We start from the raw sequence: 10,337 nt of genomic DNA on the forward strand, positions 1-10,337 counted from the left end.
ACCCCTCCGGGCGCATCTGCTGGGACTCCATCACCGTGACCTCCTGCTGGGGGAGGTGCGACTCGAATGAGGTAAATATGCAGCCATTGATATTTTGATTATGTAGAATTTTATTTGCAACAACTTTATCATCATGTTACTTTTTATGCTTGGGAAGGGAAATAAGATAGATTGATTTGCTTTATTTTACTTCGCTTTTGTGCCAATTTTGGCTAATTTGCGAATATGAGAATGAGTGATGATGTGATGAAATTGATGAATGGACACTCACAAACAGACATCCCTAGGCCGAGATTCGAACTCGGGACCCCTGGCGTCGTAGCGCGATGTGCTAACAACTCCGCCACGGGGGCCGGTGGAAAAAATACAGGTTTAAGAATTCGTCGGACGAAAAATGCACCAACCATGATCTGGTTACTGAAAATGTCAATTTTAATATTAAAGTTTATATTTCTCCAGAAGAAATACGGTTTGAGATGTGAATGTTGATCGTGAAATGATTTATGCCTGTCATATGCTGAAAAAAAGCTGAACAAGCTCCTACATCAGACCTGACACCATAAAAAATTACATTTTTGTGTTATTTTCAATAGCCTTTATTTAACTTAATAATAAAGATAAGAGCTAAATGCAACCACATAACTTAGAATATATCACATTTTTTTATTACTGGAGCATATTTTTCACACAACTGAAAACGTATACCCCATGATCATTAGATAATATCTGACAATCTTCAATTTTGTTTCTATGTTCTTGATAGCCGTTGAGCGTATGGAAGTGATGTGCTATAAAAAACTTGACAAGGTTAAAAACAAGACGCTGGAAATAGCTGTTGCGCAGCTCACACCACATTTCCCCACTCTATTCTCCGCAGCGACGTTGGTTCGCAGTGTTGCAACCTGGAGGGAGCGGAATGGTCTGAGGATTTTGAACGAAATTTGTATTCGTTTTTTCCTGGGCTGTTTTCTACCTGTCGGGAGTACAGAACTTCAGCTCACCTTTCGCCAACGATTCTTTTCCTTCTTTTAAAACTTGAACTCTCCGAGGGAGCAGTGGTAGCGTCGTCGCCTTGTAATCAAGGGATCCCGGGTTCGATTCCCGGTGGAGGAACATAGTGGTTGGGATCCCACTTTAAACTGTAGGTCTAGTCCCGATTACCCTTACTGTGCATAAAGTGGATTAAAAACAACAAATCAATCCAATCCAATTCTTTTAAAACTTGAGAAACCATCCATTTAGATACTCCCATGGCGGCGCTTGTGGACTCGACAAAATTATACTTAAGTTTATGTAACTCCTCCTGATTTCGCAAATATGTTTCAACATTGTGCCCGACCCTGTGGCCGAGTGGTTAGCACATCGCGCTGCGACGCCAAGGGTCCCGGGTTCGAATCCCGGTCGGGCTTGGTTGTTTGTGAATGTCCATTCATCAATTTCATCATTTCATCACTCATCCCCATCTTCGCAAATTAGCCAAGAGGCACAAAACGCGAAGTAAAATAAGCTAAATCAAACAAAAAAAAAACAACAACATTGTAAACAATTTCTCTGGCGTGTCCTCTAAGGGGCTTTCCAGAGCACATTGTGTATTTCGTTGGACCCGGCATGATTTGATTTTTGCATTTCAAAAATATCCAGCCAAGAGTAAAGAGCAAGAACATTTCAGTGCTTTAAAAGGGAACACAGGCAAGCGTGTTATCAGATTGCCTTCTCGTAGTGATTGTTGTGCGATAAACAAAATAACCCCCTTCCCCACTCGGCTTTTAAAAAAAAACAGGGCACTGTTTGATGTCGCATTCAGAAAATGAAGTCGTTCGCCCAGTAGTTTTTCTTCGTTATAAGCGTTAACGCGCGTGCGTAATACTACAGTTTACGATCCGCTAACCGCACGCATTTTCAAAGACCGGATTAAATCAAATGAACCACTGATAAACTGATATGAGCCGGCACCGACAATCTACACAGTAAAAATAGTTTGGCATATTTGTTTTAGCTTAATTTTGCTGAGTTGGCACCACTCGTAGTCTGCGCCGTGCCTCGCCGTTCTGCAGTCACGCGCTATCTCGACCAGGAGTCAAAACGAACGCACGGTAGTTGTTAGGCACAATAAATAATATATCACATTAAAAATGATACTTTTGTATTCGTGCATATTTAATCAAAATCCGTTTTCAAAGGTGCTACGTGCGTTATTATTAGTAGTTATTATTATTATTACTATTTCACTGGACTGATACTCCAAACAATGATGTTAGAGTGAGGGTGATGTCGTTGTAAATATCTGAGAAAAGATTTCAAGTGTGATCGAGGGCACTGAAGGCAGAAATTGAGAAATAAAAATGTCAAAATGCGTTTGTCCTTCAACACTACATACCATAACCATTAAGATATTATGTATGTAAAAATCGTGTGGTTCGGCCACTATTAACACTGCAATGTCTTGTAGGTTCCGGACTGGCGTTTTCCGTATAAACTCTCCCACCACCCCATCTGCATATATGGCGAGAGAAAGCTGAGGGAATCTGATCTCAGGTACTGCGAAGCGGGAGTCGAACCAGGAACCAATAAGTTCAAGTACCACGAAGCCCTCTCCTGCAAGTGTTCTACCTGCAGATCTTCAGAGGCAAGCTGCCAGGGAAGGAAATCTCGGGTGATGTTTGCTGCTCCCCCAACTCCCTCAAAATTCAATTCGTTTCCCTTGAAACTTTAAAGAATCAAGTTGGTGAAGTGGAGAGTGAACGATATTGGAACTTTCATGTTTCTCTCACGTAAAACATCGTTATAGTAATTGAAATGTTTCACTATTGTATAAGCATAACCCTCTCTTAAAATAAAATAAACTCAAATTTTATTTAAGCTTTTCTTTTCCTTTCTTATATTCAAATGTAATTGACTAATTTTCTGACCAAAGATAACGTTCCCCCATGTTTGTCACGTGCCAGTTTCGATGACACAATGAAAGTTGCAAGGAGGAATGGTTTCTCGGAATCGACGAGAGATGGCAGCACGCTATATAAAGAGGAGCAAAGGAAATTATAAAAAACTTGGAGCGGAGAAGAGGGATTATATATATTATAGTAAATTGAGAAATATATAAAAGAAGAGTTCAAATACTATAAAAGAAGTAAATAGAATGTTGTATATAGTAAATTAAAAGAATTAAGAATATGGCCGCATATGAAACGTTTAGGAAAGTTATTAAGTAAGCGAACGAATTCAGAAATCTATCTCTTTTTATTTCTCTGACGATGAGAACATCGTCAGTGTTTTGGTTGTTTGTCCCCGGTGGCGCTGTGTCAAATTAGACGCCCCGAAGCACTTTTCGGTTGCGCTCTTTATTAGTCGCACTGGGCCATTGGTAGCGCTTGTTATTAGCGATCCTGGTTATTCCCCTTTGGTCGTTAAATAGGAGGTGGCGCTATTGTCAGTTTAGTCGACCCTACTCTTTATACAAGTATAGATTGTATTGTTTGCCAAAGAAGCGGGGAAAGCGAGCGCATAAATAAGATTACGCTTTAAAAAAGAAAGATAATAAATTAAAAGAAGAAGAAGCCTTTTCCATATTAAAAGAAGAAGAAGCCTTTTCGATTATCAAAGAAGAAGAAGCCTTTTTGATAATAAAAGAAGAAGAAGCCTTTTCCATATTAAAAGAAGAAAAAGCCTTTTGATAAAAGAAGAAGAAGCCTTACGATAATCAAAGAAGAAGAAGCCTTGTTGATAGTCAAAGAAGAAGAAACCTTTTCGATAATCAAAGAAGAAGAAGCCTTTTTGATAACCAAAGGAGAAGAAGCCTTTTCGGTTATACATATATATATATATATTCTCTGTATTTTGTATAGTTCTCAGAATATAGATCCGCATTTAACTATATCCTCTTGGCTATAAAACGCTTTCTTATTTGGAATTCTCAAATAAAGAACCTATCCCCCTTGAGATTAAGATACCTGTAGCCGTGGAAAATAACATTTAAGTACGTACCCACAAGGGGCGAAGCATGTTCATTACACTTTATGGGGAGGCCACACAGCAAATACGACGTATGCAGATATGAGTCAACATGTTATAGAATTTGACCATATTGAAGGTGATGTGATCATTATCACGTTCCCTATGGCTCTATCCTCCATGGTTCTCCCTTAATGGGAGGCTGTGTCAACCTCAGAGCCTACGTATTCAGTTATTCAGAGAGCGGGAAACCGAGGCTAGGTCTCCACCAGGCAGTCAGGCACATTGGAACCAAAGAAAACAAAATAATAGAAAACGAAACTAAACTAACAATCACAAACAGCAACAACTGTGGTTACTATCTTGTAACCAATATAAACGAAAGGAAGAAATTGTGTTGTTGAAGTATATATTTCTTTATTTAACAATTTGTAGATGCAGGTTCGTTCTTACCGATTTGTGTGGAAAAACGGTAAAAGTATCGAGAAAGATTTAAGAAACCTCAAATAACCTTGCTTTAATGCTGACTTGCGTGTTCCAGGTGCCCGACTGGCGGTTCCCCTACAAGCGCTCCTTTCACCCCGTCTGCATCTACGCCGAGAGAAAAGTGAAGGAAGTGGAGCTGAGGTACTGCGAGGAGGGAGTCGAACCCGGAACCAGCAACTTCCACTTCTACGAGGCCCTCTCGTGCAAGTGCGAGATCTGCAAGTCCTCTGAGGCGAGCTGTGAAGGCAGGAAGTCGCGGGTGGTGATGGCAGGGCCCTCTGCGTGGCCCCAAGTGAAGCTGGTGCCTAGCCTCTGAAGTTCAACTGAAAGATGAATGAGAAACAAACAGCTGATGGGATAGATATCTTGTGCAGAGCAATCACTCGAAGGTGTACGTTCAATTTTAATGAACAAAAAATAAAATGTATTCGATAAAAGTATTTTTTCTCTACCTGAACAATAACCATGATCCTCCACTTCCAAATTCAAATAACATTCTTCACGATCTCACCTTTCCAGTCCAAGGTGTGGTTCCCCCAATGTGTTTGTCTGTGATTGTGTTTCATGTATAGGTGGGTTTCATGTAACGTCAAGATGCGCACAGCCGCCATGTTTGCGGCCAATTTTATTTGTCGTTTGTAATGAAATATACACCACGTAGCGTTCGTTCCATCTGCACCAACTGCACGCTTGCTTTAAATCACGAATCTCTGTGTTTGTATCTCCCGCCCGCTCGCTTGAACTCCGTATGATTACAAGAACTGGCCTCAATCATGGCTGCTCGAAACCACAATGCAACAGATCGTGACGTAGGTGAAACACACCAATAATGATCATTCAACCTCATCGTCGCGATTATTCTCAAGAGATGTAAAAGTGACGGTAAATAACCAGCAAACATACATGCACACCTACACACATACCAGGCTTCAAGATATAGTCAATTTTTTTCAGCAATGGCAAAAGTACACTGCTATCAAATTAATTTATATTCAATATTGTGATATCTGCAAAACCATTGAAGCTATGAATGTGGAATTCGGTGAATTGAAAGCTCTGCAAAATACTGGTAACAACTTTGTGCGATATTTATATTGTTGATTTTTTTTATGATTACTACGTTCTAGTCAACAGTCGAATCCGATTGATGGATATTGATTCTTCGGAAATTGTACAAGCTGGGTACATACATTTTTCTATAGGAGAGAAACTGCTATCTAATACTAATATAACGTGATATCAAGAATATTGATCTAAAATCTATGGCAGTTAAATAATAGAAAATCAACAACTGACATAATTATGTCCAACATGTGATTTGGTGTACCGAAAGATACATAACTTTTCTACAAAATGTTCACGATTGACCCATTTGTCAGTTTAATAGTAAGAGTAATATCTAAAGTAACGATAACCGTCTTAGAACAGATGTAAAGTGTTTTAAGAAAGGGCACTTTGAGCCATGAAGTATAGTTATACTTAATATGTGCAAACATTATACACAATGTTATGGTACATGAAGCAAATTATTTGATTAGAATATTTAATCCTATTCTAATCTTGCTTTGATTCTTGTTTATATTTTACTCATAAATTTTAATCCTCCGCGTTTAGAAATATTATTTCATAAAGTTAATTTAAGATCACTGTTCAAATTCTTAACGGATTCATTTACAGTACCGGGTCCCGGGTTCGATTCCCGGTGAAGGCACACAGTGGTTCGGATCCCACTTTAAACTGTAGGTCCAGTCCGGATTAGCCTTACTGTGTATAAAGTGGACTTAAAACACCAAAGCAATCCAATCTAATCATCTACAGTATCGATTGCAATCATATTTGAACATTTAAAAACAAGATAAAGATTCTTATAATAACCTTTTACGTAATTGAAATAGTTGCTAGTATTGCTTTATTACGTTTATCCTAGCATTAGGTCTGCCTTTCTTTACTTCTTTAATCCATGTTGAAAATAAATGAAATAAAGTGGATGGCAATTGTTAGTTTTACATAATTTTTAACATAAGGTAATAATAGGTACAGTTAACCATAAATACACTACACCTACTGGAATTCAGGGATCGTAAGATACAATATACTGAAATAATGAATTACGACTGCAACATCTTCATTTTCTCTTTTTGACGCAAGACTAACGGCAGTAAATGTTACCGAAATCCTTAACAAAATTATCGGTATAGACTATATATGTCTTTTTCTATCGATTTAATTGACAATTCCAATGTGTTAATATCGACCTATGTTCATACATCGAAAAACTATTTAGTCACGTGCTTATTAGTGGTCAGGTAATAAATGAGTGCATAATAAAACGTCCAAGTGGGGTTGCAGCAGAAAATTTAGTAGCCTGGGCAATTCTACTGAATTATTAATGACTTGAAACTTGGAGACAAGGATTGGCAGATAAAAAAATAATCTGATTAGGTCTCTGCATGTGTTAAGGCGGTGTAAATAGAGGGGTAAAAAGATACAGGCGTTGTGTAGGAGTTGCGGAAGGACAGCCCACCCACACGCTGGATAATCAGCCCCTCGGATTTGCGCCCCGGAAAAGAAAAAAGTGCCCCGAAGTTGCATCTTCCACCCACGCAAACTTCTGGAAACGCCAATGCAGGCGCCTCAGGGATGCATCGACCAACCGGAAGCGCATTTCCGGGAGCATGCGCCTCATTGGCGAAACACGTCGTTTTCCAGAATCATTCATATAAAATGTTCCCATTAGTTCGCGCCGATCTTTCAGCGCAGCCAGCAACGAGAGGCGTCCGTTGTCATGTGGAAATGAAAAGCGTCAAGTGACATCCCGCCCCGGAAGCTAGGGAGACAACGATCGAGACTCAACTGCAAAATCCATTAAGGAAACAACGTGAGTAATAAGGATTACTTAATTATTATTGCATAGTTACTTAGGATTGCTAGTTCATATTTTTATTGGAGCTGTTGATGCATCTTTACGGCTGGACAATGACCAGCTGTTTAATACCAAAACTCTGGCATGTAGTTCGAATTCAAGAAAGGTTGAATTCAAGTAAAATTGGCTAATGTTCTTGCGTCGTAAACAAGGGTTTCATTGTTTGGTTTTTGTTATTTAACGTAGCTTTTGAGCCACTCTTAGCTAATCACGACGATGAGGATGGTATGATGAAATTTATGAAGATACACTCATAAAAACTCACATACCTCGGCCGAGATTCAAACCCGGAACTCCTGGCGTCGTAGCGCGATTTGCAACAAGTGTTTGACTACCGGTAAAGGATGACTAATGTTTCGGATCCTACTTTAAACTGTAGCTCCAGTCCTAATTAGAATGTCTGAGCATAAAGTATAATTTAAACGTCAATATCTGTAAAGTTCAAGATAGTGGTGAAGAAATCCAGCATCCTTTTTTTTCTTCTTGGTGGTATTTTTAACATGTTACAAACTACTAAATGTCACTTAAGTAAAATATTTTATAACTTTCTTTAATATATTTGATCTGCGTCCCTTCAAAAAGTTAATAAACAATAGCAATACTGTACATTGAGGTAGCGATGTATTCAAACGGGGTATACGGACTGCATATACCGCATAATCTATTTCATTCGCTGATTTTTTATTAGAATAATTAAATCAAGAAGGCTTCGATGAGCTGCTATGCTGCACGCACGGAAGAAGACAGAAAAGTTTACAGGGGTCTTGTTGGAAAAGAAATGTTGCTGCGGTAATAAACCTTCGGGTTTATGAATGCCTTAGAGTTAGTTAATTAGTTTAATACGGACCTCCTTGATTGCGCCTTCGTTTCTCCACAAATCGATCGCCAGTGGAAGTACGTAGTGGTTCAGATCCCATTTTAAACTGTAGACCCAGTCCCTACCTGCACATAAAAGTACTTACGGGGCACTATCGGTCATAAACCTGTAATCGAGAAGTCATGGAACTCTCTACCTCCTCAATAAGATTATCATGATTTGTTGAGCTAAAAACTCATACTAATTGTACGCACCTTTATTTGTACCCATATATCTTTTTAATAAATCAAGGTACAACCACAATGGAGTACTGGAGTTTGTGAAACGGGAGCCTCCATCTTAGCGTTGTGGATAACGCTGTTCTCTTATAATCTAGAGGTGCTGGGTTGCATTCCAAGTGAAGCCACACAGTGTTTTGGTTTTTACTTTAAAAAGTAGCTACAATTCGGATTAATCTCTAAACACAAAATGAACTTTAAAAAAATTGTTTTACGACAACTGTGTACTTTTCTAAACACCTGATGGACATTTACGAAAAGAATAAACTTACTCTTATATGATTATATGTCATCAGTAGGGATGCCCTAAAACATATAGGTATATGGCCTATAGAATGTCCTAAAGAATGGGAAAAAATGATGTAAAAAATGCAAACAATGACCATTAAATTTGTGAGTTTCAGGTTAAAAATTGAAATGAAAAAGAAATTAAACAAAATGCAATCTTGCTTTTTAAAAAAAGGCGCCAAATGATACCACATGCACATTCCATTAACATATGTAACGAGGATTTCCAATAGAAATAACCGAATAATTTTAAAACAATTTAATGAAAACGTCGTATACACTGAATCAAGAATATTACCAAAATGAAAGAAGTGACAAAATATGACGAAACAATACACCGAATATTGCGAAAAATGACTGAAACATGCCGGAAATCGGGGAAATGACCTAAAACCTGAAAATTGGCAAAAAATGCACTTGAAAATTACCTTTTTTGGGTTTTAGACGAAGTTTAATATTGTGTGTATCTAATGTGTGCATCGTGTCCGAGATGTCAGAAAAAAGATGACATTTCATCAACTTCCACTCCCTAGTCATCAGTAAAGTTTTGACATGCAGCTAGTGGAATTATCAGTATGATTTCTTATTTGCATTTCTCTTCAGTTACGCGTTTTCCTGCCTCATTATGCTAATCATGGCGGTAAGGATGAACGATGATTAGATGAAATGACGGAAAGAAATGTTCATGTCCCGACCGGGATTCGGACATGGACCTACGCTCGGAGAACATGGGTTGACTACTTAACGAGGTCATCCTCCGAGGGCAATTTTCCCTATTTAAAATTAAGCTCGAATACTACCACACAACATTTGATAATAATAATGATACAATATATTATCAGATGGGGAAAGGGTACGACAATATTTTTAAAAAGTTCTGAGAAAATTTTAAAATTGGAAATGCACTACATCCTCTTCAATTCACGAAGTAAATACAGATATCTTCTCCTTCGAAGATATTAATACAATTATTTTTCCTCTGCGATAATGATTTACTTTATTTTACGGCGCTTTTGCGCCATTTTCGCCTAGTATTGACAACTGGGATGAATGGTGATTAGATTGAAGGAACAATCACAAGCACATATAATGCTGACCTCCGTGGTGGAGTGGTTAGAACATCGCGCTACATCGACAGTTCGAATTCCGGCCTTGGCATGGGGGTTATTTGTGATTGTCCCTTCACCAATTTCATCACATCATCACTCATCCTGGGGTGTAAGGGATGACCCTTTCTATAGACACCTAAATGCCAACCTCACTTCCATGTTCAACGCCCTGGACTTCATTTTGCAGACTAAGGAAGCTTTGGTGTCTGCACCCATAGCCGGTACAATCCTACTTGAGACTTGTGTTGCGTGGTGTCCATGTGCTTGTGGTTCTCGCTTATCTATTTCATTTTATCACCATTCATCATCATCATCGCGATTAACCAAAAGTGGGCATAAAAGCGAAGTGACATTAACCTGATCAATCAATGAACAAACACATATGAACGAGCACGAGCTCCATATAGGATTACACTGCCTGTGGGTATATGCGCCAGATCCTCGCTAGCTTGCACAAATGCAGCGCACGTAGAAGAAACGTTGACATT

At 38.7% G+C, this 10,337-nt stretch overlaps 2 protein-coding genes across 2 annotated transcripts in view; both read left to right on the forward strand.

Moving 5' to 3' along the window:
* Positions 1 to 5: 5 nt before the first annotated feature.
* LOC145985558 (thyrostimulin beta-5 subunit-like) lies at positions 6 to 4,806 on the forward strand (the record flags this gene model as incomplete). The annotated part of the gene is made up of 2 exons (XM_083119629.1): positions 6 to 71; positions 4,490 to 4,806. Coding segments are annotated over 2 exons (327 nt in total), but the record flags the coding sequence as incomplete, so codon positions are not given.
* A 2,375-nt stretch (positions 4,807 to 7,181) lies between these two features.
* The window catches only part of LOC145985826 (thyrostimulin beta-5 subunit-like), a 35,188-nt gene continuing 32,032 nt past the window's right edge, over positions 7,182 to 10,337 (forward strand). Inside the window, exon 1 of the mRNA XM_083119918.1 lies at positions 7,182 to 7,312. The gene's annotated coding sequence lies outside the window, so the exon portion shown is untranslated. The remainder of the gene's footprint in view (positions 7,313 to 10,337) is intronic.

This window comes from Lepisma saccharinum, chromosome 3 (assembly GCF_977018435.1).
Source record: "Lepisma saccharinum chromosome 3, izLepSacc3.1, whole genome shotgun sequence".
Taxonomy (NCBI): Eukaryota; Metazoa; Arthropoda; class Insecta; order Zygentoma; family Lepismatidae; genus Lepisma; species Lepisma saccharinum.